Source organism: Macrotis lagotis, chromosome 1 (assembly GCF_037893015.1).
Source record: "Macrotis lagotis isolate mMagLag1 chromosome 1, bilby.v1.9.chrom.fasta, whole genome shotgun sequence".
NCBI classification, from domain to species: Eukaryota; Metazoa; Chordata; class Mammalia; order Peramelemorphia; family Peramelidae; genus Macrotis; species Macrotis lagotis.
In genome coordinates, this window is record NC_133658.1 from 38,925,995 (window position 1) to 38,948,786 (window position 22,792).

The 22,792-nt window shown below is 42.8% G+C and overlaps 1 protein-coding gene across 4 annotated transcripts in view; it reads left to right on the forward strand.

Annotated features, from left to right (window-relative positions):
* Nucleotides 1–22,792, forward strand: part of PAX8 (paired box 8) — a 79,055-nt gene that overhangs the window by 40,071 nt on the left and 16,192 nt on the right. For 2 of the 4 annotated variants that reach the window (XM_074198042.1, XM_074198057.1), the window contains exons 2-8: nucleotides 6,477–6,642; nucleotides 8,368–8,568; nucleotides 9,444–9,532; nucleotides 9,907–10,032; nucleotides 11,321–11,496; nucleotides 17,031–17,151; nucleotides 17,689–17,895. In XM_074198042.1, coding sequence (XP_074054143.1) covers nucleotides 6,477–6,642; nucleotides 8,368–8,568; nucleotides 9,444–9,532; nucleotides 9,907–10,032; nucleotides 11,321–11,496; nucleotides 17,031–17,151; nucleotides 17,689–17,895 — 1,086 coding nt within the window. The remainder of the gene's footprint in view (nucleotides 1–6,476; nucleotides 6,643–8,367; nucleotides 8,569–9,443; nucleotides 9,533–9,906; nucleotides 10,033–11,320; nucleotides 11,497–17,030; nucleotides 17,152–17,688; nucleotides 17,896–22,792) is intronic. The other 2 variants (XM_074198050.1, XM_074198068.1) reach the window with 1 other exon arrangement.

The following is a 22,792-nucleotide window of genomic DNA, read 5'->3' on the forward strand; positions in this document are numbered from 1 at the left end:
CAGATGAATGTATTTCCATACACATAAATATGTATTTCTCTCTCTACATAAATATATGCACACTATATCCAGGCAGATAGATGGATAGACAGACAGACACATGTTTACGCTATTACGGACCTTGGATTCAGCTCTAGGAGTCACTGGGGAGGTCACATGGTCGCGCTGGTTGGGAAGAGCATTGGTCTTGGAGTCCCCATTTTGCTACTTGCTCACCATGTGACCTTGAATAATTTCTCCAGTGAGACAATATATTTTGAGCACTTTATAACCACAAAGCCCCGTGTGAATGTTCACAGAGAATAAGAAGTGTCTACAAAGAAACTGGGGCAAATGTAGCCACTACAGGCTTGACTGAGCTTCAGCAATGTCTTGCTCTGGTGGCTGCTTAGCGCCCCCTTGTGTTCAGTGAGAAGACACAGATCGACTCACAGCTAATCTAGAGTCATCCAGGTTCATAGGATGAACAACAGAATTACAGCTGGAAAGGATCTTGGGAGAGGGGAAGGGGCGCAGAATTCCCATTATAACTTATCCAACAAGTGGTCTCCCAGTTTTTTTTAATGACCTTGAATAAGGGGGATCCATCCTGCTCCCAAGGGGCCCTATGCACTTTAGTCTGCTTATCTAATCCAACACCCTTGAAGTGGCATTTGAAGGCAGGGCACTTTGGAAGGCACTTTTCGCTCTATTGACTTTACTTGTGTCCCTCACCCCACCCCCTCCAACAAACTGGCCTCTTAGACCCCTTCTTCACAGGAGGCAAATGACTCTCGAAGGTGGAAGACCGTAGGAAATATGACACAGGAGAGAGAGTGCTGCAGAGGACCTTGAGTCAGAAGACCTGGCTTCAAATTTTACCTCTTTGTGACTTTGACCATCACTTAGCTTCCTTTGAGACTCCTCTTCCTCATTCATAAAACAGTGGGGTTAGACTATGGGCTCTTCAAGATAGCTTCTAGCTTTAGTTTTTTACCCTAAGGTAGGGTTGTAGGAAGGAAGGACATGAGCATTTCACCAGTGCTAATACATTTTGCAAATTTTTCACTATTTTTATCCTCACAATCACTTTGGGAGGTAGGTGTTATTGTTTTATAGCTGAGACTAAGGCAAACAGAACTTAGGTGACTTGCCCAGGGTCATACAACTAGTAAGTGTCTGAGGTTAGATTTGAACTCAGGTCTTCCTGACTCCAAGTTCCACATTCTATTTACTGTGCCTTTTAGTGGAAAGGGACTGGACATGTGATTTCATTTGTATTGGGAATTTTCAGATGAGAGATTTTCCTTTTACCAAAATAGATCTTACCTTCTTAACTTAGAGTATTTCCTAGAACACCCAAAGTTAAGTGACTTACCTGGGGTCCAGAAGCCAGTATGTGGAAAATGTAAATTTGAACCCAGGTCTTCCTAGTTTGAAGAAATGCTATCTAGTATGCTATGCTGACTCTGATCTGATCCTAAGGTGTATCTACGACCTCTTTCATTTTGTTCTTTACATTTTTTTTTCTGTTTTTACTTTCCTCAATTTGCTTTTTAAAACACATTCACATTCATTATATCAGTCAGGGACTAAATGACCTCTAAGAGGCTCTGTAACTCTGAGATTTTGTCATTCTGTACTCAATAGCCTTGTGAAATATTGGGTTGATATCTATATTTTAAAGAGGAAGAAACCAAGATTCAGTGATATGCTAGGAGTTGGCAAGGAACTAAACAGTTGCCTCTCTGAAATCTAGCCCAGTTTTTCTTCCCTATACAACACATTGGCAAAGATGGCCACTAGGTTCAAACTGTTGGCACTACCTAAAAGTGGCAGAATGCCTTGCTTTTCATATTTAGACAGGGATGTTCCCCCCCACCCCCGTCCTGCTGCCCACATCAAAGAGGTCCCTTTTTTTAAAAATGGGAAATTGACTGTTGAAGTCAGTAGGAGAGAATGGGGACTGGATGTCTGGCTCCCCACCCACTGCTATAAATAGAATTTAAGTGATTTTAAAAATCTAAATCTTCTGTGAATCTGCAAACACTACAGACACACAGACACATGCACATTCCCTTCCTTTCTTGCCCCTTCCCCTCTCTTGATTTCTTTCCATTCTCATCAAGCAAAGTTATTGGATGAGAAGGCAACAAAATAAAATAAATACTTGGCATGAATTTCATAGAATTTCTGAGTTCAGAGACCCAACTAGGAAAATTTCCATTACAACTTACCCAACAAGTTGGTCACTCAGTTTCTTTTTAATGACCTCCAATAAGCAGTGCCAACCCTGCTCCCAAGTTGACCCAACTGCTTTAACCAACTCAGATTGCTAGCAAGATTTGCCTGCTATCAAGTCTAGATTGACTTCTTTGTAATGCTCACACATAGTTCCTTTTCTGACCTCTGGGTTAAATAGAACAAATCCATTTTTTTTCCCTATATGACAAACTTTCAAACTCTTAAAAACAACTATTTTCTCCCCTCTGTTCCTCAAGTCTTCTCTTTTTTTAAGGCTAAACCTGCCCAGATCCTTCAACTGTATTTCATATGACATGGACTGAAGTTCTTTACTATGCTGGATTACTGTCCCATGAACCAATACCTTTATTAAAATATGGTGCCCTAGGGGCGGCTGGGTGGTACAGTGGATAAAAGCACTGGCCCTAGAGTCAGGAGTACCTGGGGTCAAATCCGGCCTCAGACACTTAATACTTATCTGTGTGGCCTTGGCAAGCCACTTAACCCCATTTGTCTTGCAAAAACCTAAAAAAAAATATGGTGCCCAGATGTGAATGCAGTACTTTGGATATGGTCTGATTTGATGATTCCACATTGTCAATCCCAGGACTCAGCATTGTAAATTTCATAATACTTTGTCAGTATGAATTGTTAGACTCATGACATGGAAGCTATACCATTGTTAGACTTCTGAGAGTTCTGGAAAAGTGGGCCACATGCCCCAGAACAATTTTCTGATTCATCCAATTAAGAACTAGAATTTATTCTCTCACACACATAAAATCATAATACATAGTATTATGGCTCTCTCTCTCTCTCTCTCTCTCTCTCTCTCTCTCTCTCTCTCTCTCTCTCTCTCTCTCTTCCTCCCTCTCTCTTATCTCTTCAAGAAGCTTTTTTTTAGATGTTCCAAGGTCCTTGGCAGACAGAGATATCATATTTACTCATACCCCGACATTCCTCTATTAGGTAAATTGAGACACACAAAAATGGAAAGGCATGTGATTTTATTACCTAGACCTTACATATATCCGTGATTGCATCAATAATCTTCAGTCAGTGGGCATAACCCTTTCATGTCTCCTTATTCCATGTAATATTGTCCATGTTTTTGTATAAATTATCCACATAGTTTCTATGGAACATATTGGAGATTCTCCTCTTTCTTTTTTTCCTTTCTCCTTCTTCTTCTCCTTCTCCTCCTCCTCTTCCTCCTTTTTCTGCTACTACTTCCTCCTCCTCCTCCTCCTCCTCCTCCTTCTTCTTCCTCCTCCTCTTCTTCCTCCTCCTCTTCTTCCTCCTCCTTCATTCATAGGAAGGATCTCAGAATCCATCTAGTCAAACCAACCATCAATTCTCTTTCCTTCCACCTTTTTCAGTTCATGTGTTGACTTCCCTCATTAGAATTTCCAAGTCTGATTTCCTTCCCATGGAAAGTTCTTTGAATAATTGAATTAAGTCATTCTTATCTATCTCAACCCCTAGCAAATTTTCTCTTTTGCAGGATAAATATTCCTAATGACTTCACTTGATTCTCATATGACTTGCAATCAAGACTCATCACATCTTGATTACTCTCCTCTGGAGAGAGTCTGACAAAGGCAAAATACAGTAGAACTGCCACTTCCCTTGTTTTGGTGATCATCACTTTCAAGCCTCTAAGATTACATTCATTTTCTCGGATTTCCATGTTTAACAGCTCACTCATATTGAACTTGGAAATTCCCCAGAACCCTCAAATCTTTTCTAGGTGAGCTCTTCTCTAGCCCTATCTGCCCTATCCTATTGTAAAGTTGATCTTTTGAACCCAATTAAGGTGGCTTTAAATTTAGTTCTTTTATATTCTATCTTAGCTTGGACCTAATGTTGCCAAATCTTTTCTTGGCTCCCAACTCTGTCATTCAATATGCTGACTCCAAGCACACAGGCTCTTTGAGAGTTATCTATCACTATTGCTACATGACTGTTATGCTTCCTTTTCCCATCATTCTTGATGATGATCCAAAATGGAGAGTTAAAGGAGATGTTAGAGACTATCTAGACCAACTCCTCTCATTTTAGAAGTGAGAAATTTGCTACCCAGAGACTTGCCTGAGGTCACATGGGCAGTAAGTGACAGGGATTTGAACTGGAGTCCTTTGAAACCATAATCATTTCATTTTCCTCTGAGCTTCTCTTTTACCACATCTACAAGGCATCTTCAGTAAGATGGTGCATCCTGTTCTCACTCACCATGTGTCCTCCATTCCCCATGGGGTCATCAGGGTTTCTGATTCTTCTTTGATCATGGTGTTCCTGACAGCACAATATTGTAACACTGGGAGGCCATTGGTGTTAAAGAGACCATGACTGTTGACCTTCCACCCCTTTGCTATCATTCAGCAGGTGAAGACACTAAAGCAGACACTAAAGACACTAAACTAACATGGTCAGTTAATGGCAGAGCCAGGGCTAGCAAGAAAATCTCCCCCTTCTTAGCTTTTTCTGTTAAGTTTCCAGAAATGTTCTGACTGAGATCCCCTGCCTGCCTTACTCCCTATCTTCCTGCTTTCAAAGTTCCAACTGCCCAATTCTCTCCTGAGCTCATCATTGATTGCAGAACAAGATTAAAAAAGCAAAGGATGGAAACAGAAGGATGATGAATAATCAACCCTGCGGTCCAAGAGGCTGAGAGAAGGAGGCTGTTCACTTGGAGAGGGTAGATGTTGAGGAGAAAAGGAGGGAGAGGGTGTTCAGGGATGGTTAAAAACTGAAGCCAGCAGACTGAGAAAGGCTCTCTAGTGAGTTTGGTGAAAGGGAAAGCTTAGCAGTGCTGAGATAGGGGCACAGTTCCTTAAAGAGTGCCAGGATCAGAAATAACACCATTTTGACTCTACTATTTTTATTCTTCTGGGTATCAGAGGAGATAAATGGTATCTGAGAAAGATCTTGTACTACTTCTTCCCCTCCCTCCCCAAATTGCCTACATTGCTTCTTAGAAGGGTAAGAATGGGGATAGTTTTGGGGTACAACATATGGGTAGACTTTCATGGAGGATAGCACTCTAGTGTTTTCTCTGTAGAACATAAGGCACAGTTGCCCAGCCTCGAATTGTCCTGTAGTCATTGGCGAGTTAAGTCTTGTCAGAAGTTTTGTATCAGGGAAGAGAAGAAGCAAATTTGATGAAGCAAATTTGACTGACTCAATCCTTGACTCAAGGATTTAGAATCATAGACTATCCTAAGTAGAAAGTATCTGAGAGACTAATTACCAGGCATTCTTAGTCTAGGGATGCCAATATTAGTTTTCAAACCAATTTCCACACCAGTAATTAATTAGTTTTCTTTGTTTAATGTAGTTAGTCAATGTAGTTTACATTTAAAGACATTAATCTGAGAAGAGGTCCCCAGTTTTCATCATAATACCAAGAAAGCCAAAGAGACTTTAAAAAAGATAAAGAATCCCTGAATTCTAGTCCAACCCTGACATTTTACCATTGAGGAAACTGATGTTCAGAGAAGTAAAATAATTTATCTAAGATTATATATTGAATGAGTAGCAGAAGCTGAGTTTAGAACTCCGGTCTCCTGATTGGTTTCCAGGATAATGTTCTTTCTCTCTGTCTCCTTAGGAGCAAAAGAGTAGAGAAAGAAAGAGAAGGGAATTGCTTTTTCTTAGTCTTACAGGACAGTGGAAGAATCATAGGATCATTGCTTTAGAGTTGGAAGGAACCTAGAGGCCATCTTGTTGAAACCCTTCATTTTACAGATAAGGAAACTAAGACCCAGGATTTACCTGAGGTTATGTAGACAATGATAGATGAAGGTTTGTATTCAGATCTTTTGATTTTAAAACCATAGTTCTGGGACTAGGGTGTTTCTGAAATCAGAGTTGTGTCCTTGATCCCCTGAGGCCTTACTATTTGTACCTAAATCTACCCTTGCTCCGGTATTTTGACAGAAAACATCTCTTATCATGCTCTTTTTGAGAGTTCTCAACTTCGGCCTACTCCTCTCCTTATCATGTCAACAAATCTCTCTTGGATGGTCTGTTTCATGGTGGGATTAAAGAGATGAGGGTCTTGGGCTCACTTATGGTTTGGAGGAAAACTAGAGGTCAACATCTGCCTCATGTGGTTGGTATATGCCAAAATACAAATAAATGTACAGACTTTGGACAGGGGTAAGCTATTTTTTAAAATCAATTTTCTAACTCACTCTTCTTCCCCCTCAATACCTGCCCATTTGGGAATGGGGGAGATGTTCTTTCTTTAGGCCACGGGGGGTTGAACCAGCTGGGTGGCGCCTTTGTGAATGGCCGGCCTCTCCCTGAGGTGGTACGCCAACGCATTGTGGATCTGGCCCATCAGGGGGTGAGACCCTGTGACATCTCCAGGCAGCTCCGGGTCAGCCACGGCTGTGTCAGCAAGATACTGGGCAGGTAAGCACGAAATTCATCTCTCCTGTCTCATGTTTTTGACAACCCTGGTCTCCAACATTTCCTTTTCTAGGGCTTTTCCTCCAATGATCTTGGCTTTCTTGCTATTTCTGGAACAGGATGCTGCAGTTCCCGAACCTAAGACTTTACACTGGCTATTTCCTATACCTGGAGAGCTTTTTCTTCCTCTCTTCTGCCTCTAGGTTTCCATGGTTTTCTGGGTGATTCATCTCAGACTTTATCTTCTTCAGGATCCCCCCGCCCTTTTACCTTCTTTATCCCTCCACTAAGTCCTTTCTGTACCCCCTCCCTTTCCCTCTGAGATCGCCTTCCATTAACACTGCATGTGTCTTGTTAGTACATCCACCCATATATATGCATATATACCACATAAACATATATACACATGTATGTCTATGCATACATAGTTTACATACTACTTTGCAAACACTAAAACAATTAATTAAATGACAGCTGTTTTTGTTATTGTTACCCATGAATAATAGACTCCACTCGGGAGAGTTTGATTAGGTGCCAAAACAGAAACGAAAACGGGTTAATGCAGGGATTTCTTTAGCGTGTCTTCTTTAGGGAGACCTAGGGGTTGGGGTCCCATAGTTTTCAGAGACTGAAGTTTTCATCTTAAGCAACGATGGACCTGGTAATGACCTTACTTGTCCAGGGACCTAGAGAGGAAGAGAATAAGCCCAACTGTGAACTAAGAGCAGAAATGAAGAATTAAGTAGTAACAAAAGGCAGAGAGCCAAGCTGCAAGGTCATAGAGGGAGCTGGGCTACCCAGGCAGGGGAAATGGGAAATGTTAGGGAGGGAAAAATGATGAATTCTTCCACCCAAGCTAAGCTAATTGAATAATATGAAATAATCTTGCCTGTAGCTACCTTTTCCTGCCTTTAGCTTACATCATAAAAAGTCTAGAATCTTAGGGTAGAAATAAAATTAGAAGTTATAGGGTCACAGGCTCAAAGATTTCAGGCCAGAAGGATTGTAAAGGTCAACTGGTCTGAGCCCCTCGTATGGATAAGAAAATTTAAGTAATTTTCTCAAGGTCACACAGAAAAGTAAGTGGAGGTAAATTCAGCCCCCCATCCAGTGCAGACTCAGAAGTCTTAGGTTAGAACTTGCCTTTGATACTTGCTTCCTTGGAAAAATTATTTTACCTTCTGGGGCATCATCTGTAAGTGGATGGGGTTGGACTTAATGGTCTCTGAAATCCTTTATAAGGTCTATGACCCTATAAAAGGAGGGTTATCCTATTTGGCGGTTGAGGGTAAGGGATAGGAGTTAAAGATTGAAGAGATTTTAGGGATCATGTGCTTCAATTGCTCAGATTTTGTAGTTGAGAAAACCAAGGTGGAGTGAGATGAGATGACTTTCCCATTGTTGCACATGTAGCAAGTACTAGAGGTATGATTGGAACTCAGTTCTAATATCATGCTAATTCTGCTAAACCATTCTCTGCTTTTGAAGCTTTCCAAAGACTATCCCTTTGGTGGCCCATTTTCTCAGTCCACATTTCCCCCCAAGAACCCTTCAACAGGGCAGCCTAAAGTCAGGCAGATCTGAATCCTGCCACCCCACTTCCTTGCTCTACACCCTGTTTACCACCATTCCCTTGTTCTCCCAGTTTCTGCTGTCCCACTCCCCTGCTCTCCCTTCTCTCTGTTCTCACTTGCTTACTGGGTAATTCTCTGGCGTTCTCTATTGGAGTAGGTACTACGAGACTGGGAGCATCCGGCCTGGAGTGATCGGGGGCTCGAAGCCAAAGGTGGCCACCCCTAAGGTAGTGGAGAAGATTGGTGATTACAAGCGACAAAATCCAACCATGTTTGCTTGGGAGATTCGGGACAGGCTCCTGGCTGAAGGGGTCTGTGACAATGACACTGTCCCCAGCGTCAGTTCAATCAACAGGTAGGAGAGGAGAAAAGCACAGTATTGTGACCAATGGGAACCACTAACAAGTTAGTTCTGACAAGAGAAGGGAGGATTTAAGCAGGGATTGGATGGTGGGTGACCCAAACATATCAGTTTCATGAACTCAGACTAGTAGGGATTTAGGCTCCTGACCTAGCCCTGCCCCCTTTAGGAATGAGTGATGTGGGTTGGGGACACCAGACCCAACGTCACTTCCACCTCATAGGATACATTTTAAATAAGTGGTAGCTATTATTATGATTGAGAAAACCAGCATACAGTTTCTAAAGAAAGGGGATTGAAGCTAGTTAGTTCACAGATGTGAATTCAGATTTTCTTGTTTCCATTCCCATGCTCCATACTTGTCTCCACAAAGGCTCTTTAAAACGGTGGTTCCTTGAAACCACTGGCTAAGCAACTGGACTTAGCTGGGTGTGTCACATGAGTTGCCACCCTAGCTAGCTCCCTGATTGGCTAGATCTAGGAGGCAGGACCCCTTCTTTTTGATTCTCTTGTCCAATATGGCTGGTTTCTAGGACACAATGGGTTTATAGACTCATAGATCTAGAGATAGAGATCTCAGAGGTCATAGATTTCAACCCTCTCATTTTATAGATGAGGAAATAGAGGCAAAGAAAGGTCAAGAGATTTTCCCAGGACAGGACTGGATTTGAACCAGGATTCTCCCAAGATAGTGCCTGCCACTTAGAGTACTGGGAGAGTAGGGCATTCCATCTCTGGGCTGCAGAAAGAGCTCACTTTCTCTCCCATGAAATAACGTTGGACTCCATAGAGACTCACCTGAAAGCTGTGACTAGGGCAGTTTCAGACTCTCCAGTGTCCCCAACATCCTCCTATTTTTCCCCCCATAGAATTATTCGGACCAAAGTGCAGCAGCCATTCAACCTCCCCATGGACAGCTGTGTGGCTTCCAAGTCTCTGAGTCCAGGACACACCCTGAGTAAGTAGCTCCAGCCATCCCCACAGAGGTAATCCGTCACCAACCTTTGCTTTGTGATTGAGCTTTTCCTAGAAACCTTTCCTTGGAGCTCTTCAAGGTGAGTATTGCAAAGGGTTCTTATCTCCATTTTATAGATGGGGAAGTTGTGCTCTAAGTGTTGAAGTGACTTGCCCAGGTTCACACAGGGTCCCCCATGTGGGGACTTGAACCCAGGTCCTCTTGACTCAGAGTTTGTCTCTCTGTTGATTATGCCACTTACGTTCCCTTTTCTAGACTATTATTCTTCAAGGCTGAAGGGTCTTGCTTCTCTCAGCCCATGTGACTGGAGAGTCATCCTGATGCCTGTTTTGTCTCCTATCTCCTTTCTCTTCCAGTTCCCAGCTCAGCTGTGACACCTCCAGAGTCTCCACAGTCAGATTCACTTGGTTCAACCTACTCTATCAATGGACTCTTGGGAATTGCTCAGCCCGGCAACGACAGCAAGAGGAAAATGGATGACAGTGAGTAGGGAGGGAACAGGGCAGTGGAGCACCCACCCCAGGGGATGCTGAAGGACTGTGGACCACAGCTACTGATGGAGAGAGTAGAGCCCTCACTTCCCACCTGGGGTCTTAAAGAACACAAGGACTTACTTGATGGTGCTTCCTGGTTTCTCTAGTCCTCAGAAGAAGGGAACAGAATTTGTTCCATCTACGTATGGACAGGAGAGTTAGGGCAACCTGAAGTGTCTGATAGGTTCAAATAGGTGTATGAGTTGGGGAGAACACCTGTCCTGGAAGGGGCTTCATAGCCTCCTAAAATGTCATAGACGACAGGGTCTTTTCCAGACATTTAATGTCACCTCTTCATTGAACAAAGATGAAAACTGAGACTCAGTGAGAAAAAAATAACTTGCTCAGAGTATTACAACCAATTACTGCTCTCTCTGTCTCTCCCTCTCCCTCTCCCCCTCCTCCCCTCCCCCATTCCTCTCCTTTTCCCTCCTCCTCTCCTTCTCCCTCTCCCTCTTCCTCTCCCTCTCCTTCTACCTCTCCCTTTCCTTCTACCTTTCCCCTCCCCTCCCTCTCCCCCTCCCTCCATCTCCCCCTCCCTCTCCCCTTCCCTCTCCCCTCCCTCTCCCCCTCCCTCCATCTCCCCCTCCCTCTCCCCCTCCCTCTCCCCTCCCTCTTCCTCTCCCTCTCCCTCTCCCTTTCTCTCTCCCCCTCCTCCCCCCTCTCTATCTTCCTCAGAATATTACAACCAATTACTACTCCCTCTCCCTCTCCTCCCCTCCCATCTCCCTCTCCCCCTCCCTCCATCTCCCCCTCCCCCTCCCTCTCCCCCTCCCTCTCCCTCTCCCTCTCCCTCTCCCTCTCATCTCTCTCTCCCTCCCCTCCTCTCTCTTTCCTCAAATTACCTTTTATGATTAGGTGCAAAGGATCATAGATTTAAAACCACAGGAGCCTATGAAGCCATCTAGCTTTTGGAAGAAAACTGAAGCCCAGAAAGGGGAAGCCACTTCCCCAAGATCACAAAGCATTAGGGCCAGAGCAAGTTCCTGAGGCATCTTTAATGCACAGGTGCTGTGCTCTCTATCTTATCTATGTGCTAAGTATCTCCTAAGGGTGCTCATTCAGACCCAATGAGTATGGCATTCTAAAGGAATATAGGTAGGCTAAGGTTGGTAGGTGTCACATTAGGGTGAGTCCAAGGGACAAATCATGGCATCCCCTTCCCTCTAGAGAGGCCCCTGGGATTGGGGGGGCAATGGGGTGACAGGGCCTTCTTTGAGGCCTTCTTCCATTCCAGGTGACCAGGACAGCTGCCGGCTGAGCATCGACTCTCAGAGCAGTGGGAGCGGCCCTCGGAAGCACCTAAGGACTGACACGTTCAGCCAGCATCACCTGGAGTCCCTGGACTGCCCATTTGAGAGGCAGCATTATACTGAGGCTTACCCATCTCCCAGCCACACCAAAGGAGAGCAGGTGAGTTTCCAGGCCCCTCTGGGAGGGGAGTACCATGAGACCTGAAGGTCTATTTTCAACATTTCTTATGAGGTCTACACAAAACAAAGCATTTTGTCCAGATCTGTGATCATACACACACACACACACACACACACACACACACACACACACACACATATATAAACACACACACAAGTACATATATACACAATAATAAAAATAAAACCTCATTTTATAATTTTAAAGCCATTTGGCAAATATTACCTGGTTGGTTTTCTTAATAACCCCAAGAGCTCAATAATGCTGATGATGTCTTTTCCTTTATTCTCAAAGAAGAGACCATGACATCAGGGAAGTGATATAACAAGGACATGAATTGAATTGGAGTGAGGGGCTGCTGTGCTAAGTCACCAGCCTCATTTTCTCCTCCAGAGCCATGAATCAGGATGGCTGGAGACAGCCCTGGATGTGAGGCATTCCTAGTTAAGTGACTTGACACAGCTAGTCTGAGGCAGGATGCAAACTCCTGTTCTCCTGATTCCAAGATCAGTGCTCTATCCACTATGCTACCTTAGTTGCCCCAAATAATGTTAACAGATATCTCTGAATACTTGCTTTTCGGGTTCCCAGACTGCCTTGTGTAGGAGCATAGTGTTGAATCAAGGAGGGCCCTTTATGGTCATCTAATCTGACCATTTTGCAGAGTAGGAGAGTGAGGCTTTCAGAGGCATGCTTACATAGATAGAGATGAATTAACAACCGAATCTTCTGATTTTCCAATCAGGCTGGTTGGAAAGTTTGCATAGGAAAAATTGAGGCATCATGGTACAGTGGGAATGGAGCTCGGTTTGATATCAAAGGGCCTGGTTTCCAATCCTGCCATTTACTACCTGTGTGATCTTGGGGAAGTCCCTTTGCCTCTCTGGATATTAGTTTCCATGTCCATCAAATGAGAATTTGTGGACAAGATGACCTTTAAGGTGTCTTTCAGGTTCAAATCTATGTTCTTGTGACTTTCCAAGGGTTTTAAATACTCAAGACATGATTGGAACCTGAAAGATCCTCTTGACTCAGGTTCAACACTCTTCCACTATGTCAGGCTGTCTTTCTGTAGGACAGCTATTCTCTTTCTTTGATAAATGAAGAAACTGAGGCCCAAAGAGTTTCAGTGATTTGCTGGAAAAACACAGGTAACTGGTAACAGAGTTAGTGTTAGAGAGTCAGTTTGAATGGGCTTTCAGAAAGCTAGTTGTGAAATTTTCAGTGTGAGCATTTACTCCTCTAAAATGGGCTAAATGCTATAGATCAGGGCTTGTTTTATTATTTCGTTGCTTGTTTAAGCTTGTGCTGTGCATACGTTTTGGATGAGAAGGGAGAACTGGTTGTTAAATATCATTAGCACACTCCTGAAAGAACCTAGGCTTCTTTTTGTTTGGCTGATAATTGGCACATCATTCAGTTATTGTTAAAAGACTTCACTCTCAGGGGCAGCTAGGAGGCACAGTAGATAGAGCACTGGCTCTGGAGTCGGGAAGCCTTGAGTTCAAATCTGACCTCAGATACTTCCTAACTGTGTGACCCTGGACAAGTCACTTAACCCTGTTTACCTTAGTTTTCTCTCCTGTAAAATGGGCTAGAGAAGGAAATGGCAAACTATTCTGATATCTCTGTCAAGAAAACCCCAAATGAGATCATGAAGAGCAGGACATGAGCAGCAATCACAAACTAAAGAAATGAAGGTTAAGACTTAGAGGGTAGTTTTGCTTTCAGAGAACAATACTAGGGGAAACAGGATGGGTTATAGGATTGATTGGGGATCTTGGGTAGGTACATTGTTGAGGACATCAAGGAAAAACCTTTTAACCTTCTCAGAAAACCTCAACTCCCACACTCCCCTAGAGTCATTAGCTTCCCCTTTTTCCATCCTTAGACCAAAAGCCTGCCACTTTTCCTGTACTTACTTCTCTAGCTGCCCCCTGTGTCACCCAACTTGGTTCTGCTTTCCATATTTCAACTTGTCTGGGGCAGCTAGGTGGCACAGTGCTTAGAGCACTGGTTCTGGAGTCAGAGGACCTGATTTCAAATCCCACCTCAGACACTTAATAATTACCTAGTTGTGTGACCTTGGGCAAGTCATTTAACCCCACTGCCTTGCAAAAACCAAAACATATTTCAATTTGAATCCTTCCCTCCCACTCCCCCCCATCAAGTGAGATGAGGAGATTTCCCCAGTTCAGTGTTCTAACTTGAACTTCTTCCATTTGTCGTCCTTTTGAAAGAATGTCCATTGGGGGCCTCTTCTTCTGTGGCTAGCCTTCAAGGGGTGAATGGGTCTACGGTAGGGATACCAGTAACCAAATGAATTGTAGTCAGTGGCTTTATGGGGAGCTGGGCCTGAGCCAACACCTGCAGCTGGGGAGAGACTATGCATCAGCGATTTTTACCACCAGTGGATGCTGTGAAGAGGGGGCCATGGAGAACAGGTTATCAGCAAGTCTGAGAAAAGGCCCTGGATGTTCATCAACCAGTCAGCAGAGAAGGTATCATTGGCTCCATGGTGGGAAATGAGGTCTGTACCAAGAGTCTGGAGAGAGAGAGAGAGAGAGAGAGAGAGAGAGAGAGAGAGAGAGAGAGAGAGAGAGGCCCAATGTGATTCGTGTGACTGAGCCAGCCTGCAGGAGAACAATGGGCCTGCTGAGAGCCAGTGAAACCCGGCCATGACTCTGGGGAAGGCTTCTGTCGAAGCAACATTTCCTGAAGACTGGTTCCATTTTTCAACCATGGCGCCCGCCCCTTCCAGGACAACTTGCCTAGTCAGGTCTGGGGGGGGGGGGAGCTAATGGAGACAAGTGGAGACAGCAGCCTGGCAATGCAGTGATATGCAAACATCCATCACGACCCATGTGGCGATGAGAAAGTCCGCTGTGCTCTGAGTCCTTCTGTAAGCCTGGAGCCCTTCTGCCATATATCTCTTACTCTGCCTTTGCTGATTTAACCTCTTTCCCTTCTCCCCTCCTCTTGGAATTGGGCAGAGGAAAAGGCCCTGAATATAAACTTCTCTCTCCAGAGTTAAGGAGAAATCTCAGTGCATCCTTTCTAAGAATTTTATAATATATTCTTTCATACTCCAATTGACTCTTTCCCTATGATAAGAGGACAGGGCTGTTCTTCAAGAAATGGCAACGAGGTCCCAAAGTATTGTGGGAAAACCACTAGTTTTGGTCCAAATCCATTATCTTTGCTTCCTACCTTACTAGGGTAAGCCACTTAATTTCCTTGGGCCTCAGGTTCCTAATTTATAAAAGAAAAGGATTGAACTAGATGACCTCTGAGGTCCCTTTGATCTTAGAACTGTGATCTAAAAGTGTATTAGATATATGAGCATTCTCCACATACTCTTGTATTTATCAGACAGAATTAATATGAAACAGCCAAATACATATAACTTGGGAAGGTCAAGATTCAGAGTAGTAGATGGTAAATACTAAGTCAATCTGTACTCTTGTACCCCAGGAATGTTAATTCCCATGGGCTCTTGTCATGTCCCCTAACAGTTTGGGGATGAGAAGACCTGTAATCATAGGCCTCATGAAGTTTCAGTTCTGGCTATAAAGTCACAGATGATCATAGTCAGAAGAGCCTCTCACAAGAGAGAGGTCCATGATGATTCTTGACACCATGAATGAGGAGAGCTATGGGAAGGCAATCTTCAGTTAAAAATATCAATCATCCATGTGTTTGGATTACAAAAGAGGTATTTGACTTATTCTTTTGTTGAGAATTTTACAAAAAGATGAATTAATCATATATAACTGCTACAAGGGGCAGCTAAGTGGAACAATGGATAGAGTATAGGTCCAAGGAGGGTAAAGTCACACAGCAAGTGACTATCTGAGACAAGATGAAAATTCTGGTCTTCCTGATTCTACTTCTAATACTACAGACATTTTGTAGCCTCAGTTGTTCATTGAGAGCCAGCATAGTTTGAAGGCCATCTCTAAGATTTGATTCTTTCTATGATTGATCCATAAATCTATCTTGCTCTTGGAAGTTGGGAGCAAACCTCAAGCTATGGGTTGGTCTCAGAAAATTACAGGTTCCCATGGTACCCTCAATGGATGAATTCTTAGCAAGCATTTACACTTAAGTCACTCCTGAGCTCTGGTCCCCTCTGGTACTCTCTGGGGTCCTGGGAAGGGAGGGAGGGGTAGAATCAGAGTAGCCTGGGGAGTCAGTATTTCAAAGTGAAGACAACCAAAAGAAGTAAAGATGAATTCTTGGTTTTCTGAGAAGACTTTAGGGTTGTGAGTCCCCACATCCAAACAAGTTGGAAGGGCATTGGAGCTCTAAGGTCTGAAGAAGATAAATGAAGAAAAAGCAAAGACTAGAAGCTTGTAGAGTTTTTTCCTCCTAGCTGGGAAGGGAGGAATATCTGGGGATGTTAAAGAATCAAATGCTAGGGAAAATTGGGAAGTCATGGAGCTGATCAAGAGGCAATACAGTAGAGTGGAAGGATTGCTAGCCTTTGAGTCAGATCAGGAATTGAGTGCTGAATTTAACATCTCTCAACTTTGTGTCCGGGACAAGGTACTCCTGAGTGTTTTGTGCCTCAGTGTCCCCATTTGGAAAATAGAGATAATGACTTGTTCACAGAGTGATGCTGGGAAAAGAGTGCAAGGAACCCCAAAAAACTATATTTATGGATATTTACCAAAATTCAGTGCAACTCAATAAGCACCAGCATTAAGCATCTACTATGTTGGATCTAGAAAAATAGTTTATGCAATGACAAAAAGAGGAAAAAGCAAAACAACTTCGAAAGACTTTAGATCTTTCTTTAGATCACAGCAAGGATTAACCATGATTTCCTGGAAATAAAACACCTCCTGCCACAGAGGTGATGGACTCCAAATTTGCTTTTGGGCATGGCCGACATGGAAATTTGTTTTGTTTTGTTGGACTATGCATATTTATGATCTGGGTTTTAGTTTTCATTTGTTTTCCTTTAAAGAGAGCAATGTGAGGGACAGATTACAAATACATTTAAAAAGTCATACACAATCTTTAAAAAGCACCCTCTTTTATGAGATATTAAGCTTGGTACTGGCATAGCTATAAATGAAACAATTCCAACTCTAGAGAAACTTCCAGTATTCTTAGGGAGGGAAGATATTTATTTATAAATCTCTATTTCTATCACTATATATCTATCTATATCTACACCTATATAGGTATAGATAGAGATATAGACAAAATATATATGGGGTAAATTCATAAACAATTTCTGAGATTGGAGAGAAAGGTAATAACTGGGTAGAGGGAACACCAGGGAAGGTCGATTGTGGATTTTAAGAAAACCAGGTTTTCTGCAAGGTGGAAATGAAGAAGGCAAGCCTGTTAATCATGGAGGGACTCTGCAAAAGCTTGGAAGTGGGAGATGACCCTCTGTTTTAAGTCCAGGAGTCTCGGGAATGACTCTAGACCTCATTCTGCTGGATAGGTATGGACAACTTCTGGGCTCTCTATGTACTGACCATTTCTTTGCTCCCTAGGGTCTCTATCCTCTGCCCCTGCTCAATAGTGCCATGGATGATGGGAAGGCCACGTTGACCCCTTCCAACACACCACTTGGCCGCAACCTCTCAACTCACCAGACGTACCCTGTTGTGGCAGGTAAGGGGATCTGGGGTTGTGTTGGGGCACAGTTACAAAAGAAGATCTGTGAGGGTTCCCAAGACCATGTAAGAAGAGATGGACTGTACAGATAGAAACCTACCCAAGGGTAGCCACAGCGCAGCCAGAAGGATGAGGCTGACCCACTTCTTGTCTTGGGTCCTCCTTCTCCCAGCTCAGCCAAGAGTAAGAGCTGGGTGATGCTTTTAGAAAGTTCTCTTCTCACACTGTGGTCCTGAAACTATAGGATCAGCATAGTGTTGAAGCAGACCCAGTTTTTGTCTTGTCCTCTTTGTGGTGCCCATTTCATTGACCCCAAGAGGACCCAGAGCAGGAGGAACGTGGATAAGGCCTTGACTTTCCTGATGCTGCTGAGGCCCCCTTATTCTAAGAGAGGAGGAGCCCCAGGTCCCCCCTCCTCCCCAGGTCCCCCAACCCACCCTGATCCCTTGGCATCTCATATTTTGATTTGTACATGTCTTCTCATCTCATCATCTCATGCCCCTCTCTCATTGTTTGTCTCCCTCCCTCCGGCAGATCCTCATTCACCTTTCGCCATAAAGCAGGAAACCCCCGATGGGTCCAGTTCTAGCTCCACCCCTTCCTCTTTATCTAGCTCGGCCTTTTTGGATCTGCAGCAAGTCGGCTCAGGGGGCCCAGCTGGCGCCTCGGTCCCATCCTTCAATGCTTTTCCCCATGCTGCCTCCGTGTATGGGCAGTTCACAGGCCAGGCCCTCCTTGCAGGTATGGACAGGGAGGTCCTGGGGGGCCCACGCAGGGCATTGTGGGAGGGTCCATAGGGTTATCAGTCAACCACTGTCCCCCTGAGGGGATTCACTCCCTTTCCTTCATGGAGAGTGCCATAGTCTCTCATTGATTTATCTGTCATCTTCCTCTCTTTCTTTGTCTCTCTGTGTCTGTCTCTCTATCTCTCTGTCCCTCTTGCCCCATATCTGTAGCTTCTATCAGGCCAGGTTAGGTGTTGCTTGGAGGGAAGAAAGGACTTTGGAGGACTTAAGAAAGATAAAGGTATCTGGTAGACCTGATTTCAGAAAATGGCAGCCCAACTGAGCCTCTCCCCAAAGACTGCCGGGGACAATGGACAACACAGACCAGGAGATCTAGAGGCTGCTCACTTCTGGCTTGGGTGTAATCATATTCACTGAATCATTTTTGGGTGTGGAAATTGGAGTTAGGGACCTTACCCAGATTTCTTTCTTCTTATTTCCTCAATTTAATTTATTGAACACTTATGATAGGCTAAGTCCTTTATAAGTAGTCATTTTCACAAGAAACTTGGAAAGTAGGAGATTGTTATTCCCATTTTGTAGTTGAAAAAAACTGAGGCTGACTGGGTCTGCTCCAGATTCAGTTCTCTATCTATTACACCACCTAATTGCCTTTGAGTATAGGAAAGTAAAATGTAATAGTGCCTGCCTTCAAGGAGGTTAGGGTCAATGGAAAGGGGGCAGAGAAGGATGAAGATAATTGAGATACCTTCTGTTGTGGTTCAGTCATTCTTTTAGTCTCGTCTGATCCTTCATGACCCCATTTTTGATTTCCTTGTCATAGACACTTGAGTAGTTTAGATGAGGAAACTGAGGCAAACAGGATTAAGTGACTTGTCCAAAGCTAGTAAATCCCTGAGACCCGATTTGAACTCAGGAAGATGAGTCTTCCTAACTCCAGGTCCAGTGCTCTAGCTTCTGGGTCACCTAGCTGCCAGGTATACTTATAGGTAAATGTAAATTATATAAAAGTAATTTAGGGGAAGCAGGAATACAGTTTTAATTTGAAAGACAATCCATTAATGGTAGAACAGAGGGCAAAGAGGAAGAATAGGGGATGGTTTGGGCCCAGATTTCTAGCCACTGTACAGGGCTGGCCCCATTTCAGTCCTCCATGAGAGAAGAATCTTTGCAGACAACCCAACAGCATAAACAGCTGGGTAAGCTCACAGTTGTTGACACTGTAAATCATGTTTTTCCAAATAGTCTCAGGATGAACATCTGTCCCTGGTGCCTTTCTTGTTTATTGCCTTGGCAACTGGAAAAGTCTTTCTCTTCCTGATGCCGTACTGAATATAAGAAGGCTTTGGGGAATAGATGTGAAGGAAACCTGGTTGAGTGTGAAGCAGGATAGCAGATGTAAAGAGGGTCTCTGAAAAAGTGGATGGAGTCCGTAGAGGGCCAATTTAGTCTAGATCAGACAAGGCAGAGAATCTGAGAGAGAATCCAACCTTGGGAAGTTTGGAAGGAAGGGGCTACTGGAAAGGGGAGTAGAGAAGTGTCCTTCTGATAAAGAACAGGATACGGTCCAATGGGCAGATGATTCTGCATATATAATAGTACAAACCAGGAGAGCATTGCGCCAAGCCAAGCGATCAGCCACAAGAGGGTAAGAACTGCCAATCGGGAAATAGATTTCCTTCAAATACTGACAGTGAGTGGCAGAAGAGAATTCTGGGATTATCTTCTCAGTTGTGATTGTTTCTCCTTTTAAGGAGGATAGACTATTTATTGGATAGGCCTCCTGAGAGAAAAAAAAAATTAGAAAAAAATCATAGAATCAGAAAGCTCTTAAAAGTGACAAGATCATAGAATATAGAACAGAAAAGGTCTTAAAGGTCTCATTTCAATGTTTCTTAACTTGAATTTGTTTGAAATTTTTCTTTGATGACTATCTGTTATCACAATTGGCATCTGTTGTAATCTTATGTATTTTAGTTTATATATTTCACAACAAAAGTCTGAGAAGGGACCCAGAGACTTCATCATCCTCCCAGAGGAGTCCAGGACAAAAAAAAGTTAGCAAGTCCTGATCTAGCCTTACTGTTTCTTTTTCCACATGAGAAAAATGGGGAGGGAGGAGGTATTAAGTATTTCTAAAGCTCCTATTATGGCTCAGGAGCTGTTGTAAGCATATAACAAATATTAAAATATAACACACATATATATACAACATATTCAATAGATACAGATATACCCTGAAAGATAGTTATATTATCCCCATTTTGTAATTGAAGAAACTGAGGCACAGATGGTGGGTGATTTGCCAGTAAATGACTGAGGTTATATTTGAACTCTGGTTCTGACTCCAGGATCATCTAGCTTGTCTTGAGACCTAGAGATGTTGGACTTAACCAAGGTCTATTTACACACACAGATACACACACACATATGCATATATATGTACAAAGTTTACATGTATATATGCTATTTATATAATAAATTGAAGGGAGTTTAAGTCTAGAACTCTCAATTACAAATCTGATGTAATCCCTTTTACAACATCTGTGACTAATAGTTGTCCAAACTCAACTTAAAATACTTCCAGACTCCCTAGTGCCTTCAATCCACCATTATAAATTCATTTCTTTGTCTTTAAAAGTTTCCTTTAAAATGCAAATACTTCTGCAAAGGGGGACGCTTCCCATTGCTGGAGATTAATTTTCCAACAGTGGCAGCCCTAACTGAAAGACTGGGGCATTGGGGAATGGGTCAGAAAAGACTTTTTCCAGGAGGTCTGGGATACCAATGATTGGAAGAGAGAGAAAGGTATGGAGGTACCTTAAGAACTATTAACAACACAGGGTCTGAGGTGGCACATTAAAACATTTCCCTCCCTCAGAACTGAGAGATATTCAGGAAACAGTCTGATGTCCTTAGAGGAGATATAAACATTAATTGCAGAGAAATGGGGGCTCTGAGGTAAGCTGGCAGAAGAAGTGTGAGGGAGACACTGCCAACCAAAAGAGCTGGCTGGTAGGGCAGACTGCCCAGTGGCATTCTCATCCCTTTTTCCTTCATTTCTGTCAAATGTTATCTTGTCAAACAGATTTTTCACTCTCTTAGTAAGTTCCTGTGCTTAGAGGACATCTATCAAAGGGGGCAAAGGAAAGTGTTTAAATCTATCACAACCCCTTGACTGCTCCCTGGTGGATGGCTACCTCCTTATTATTTCAGGCAGTAGGTAGTGAGTAGACTTGGTTGAACTTGGCTACCCTCCAGGAATCACAAATTGACTCTATGTCTGTTGACTCCTTCCAGAGGGGAGAGCTGGCAGATGACATATTTGCACACCCATATACCCAATATATTCCTACAACATATACACACATATATAGACCCACAGACACGTTTATACATACAGACATATATATGTATATATATACATATATATATATATATATAAAATAGACATACGCAACATATAGTCTCATCTTGCTCTAAATATCCTGTGAATGAATTAGAAATTTATAGATATCTTTGTATTTATATATATCTCCATGCACATACACACAGTTATGATAAATATGGGAGGATATGAAGACTTTTAGCTGGGAAAACAAAACAAATTACTTTTAATATCTATAAATTTAGTATAATATATAGTATAATTTAGTATACTATATAGTATAATTATAGAGTTATGTATAGTGCAGAAGTCTACCTCAAAGGTCTTGAGTTCAAATCCTGCCACTTCTACTTATTGCCTATGTGACCTTGGGCAAGTCACCTGCTCTGGGTCTCAGTTTCCCTATTTGTAAAATGGATGAGTTAGACTAAATGACCTCCAAAGTCACTTCCAGCTCCAGATCTTTGATGGAAAGATTCTATATGAGACTGATCAGGAAGGAAAGATGAGAAATGATTTTGCTGTTACATGATAAAAAGGATTGGGGAACAAATCCTCTTTTTCTATGCCCCAAAATAGAACTCCTGTCTTTATAGAGGGGCCCCAACTTGAAGGAAATATACAAAGATATGAATAGAAAGCAGTGGATCCTATTTGTGTTTCTAAATTGAGTTTCTTGGATTAGATAGCTAGATAACATTCTAGTAGAATGTAAACTCTGTGAGGACAAGTTTTTGTCCCCATTTCTCCAGTTTGGCCTTTAGCAAGGCCTTAAATATTTATTGCAGCAACTCTCACGTGTAGATTAAATATTTCATTGTCAGTCAACTGGCATTTATTAAGAGCTTACTATGTGGTGAGCATTGGGAACACAAATACAAGTCGAAAGAAAGTCTCTGCCCTTAAGAAGCTAGCATTCTAATGGAATTGGAGAAAGAGAAGGGTACGAGATGTGAGCATGGTAGAGGAATTTCAGAGTGTACCCTGGAGAATAAGGAATGCTTAGTCTGAACTCCCTACTTCAGTGGAAGTTCTGAGAGGAGCAATCCAAGAATGGGGGATAAGAGGGAAGGGAAAAGGATAGGAAAGGTGCTTCCTCTAGGTGAATTATAAGGCTGGAGTGCCTGGGACTTCAGAAGAGTTGGGTCATGGTAGAAGAGGTCCAGAGTATAGTCTGGAGGTAGATATTTAAAGATAGAGGAACAGGAAGTAAATCAAGCCATTGTGACATTAAATGTAAATGGGCTACATTCTTATGAGAAGGGAAATAGACAAGAAATAGATTTTTATGAACCAATATATAAAAACATAAAACTCATTTAAAATATGGACAAAAAAACCAGTCTAAAACATACTATGGAATAGTTACCCACACAAAAACTTAGATGAAGGGATAACTGTTAAAAAGAAATCCATCCAATCTTCTCTATTTACCCAACTGCCATCTTAGTTAAAGACCCTCATTTCCTCCCCCTTGAACTATTGCAACAGACTCATAATTTAT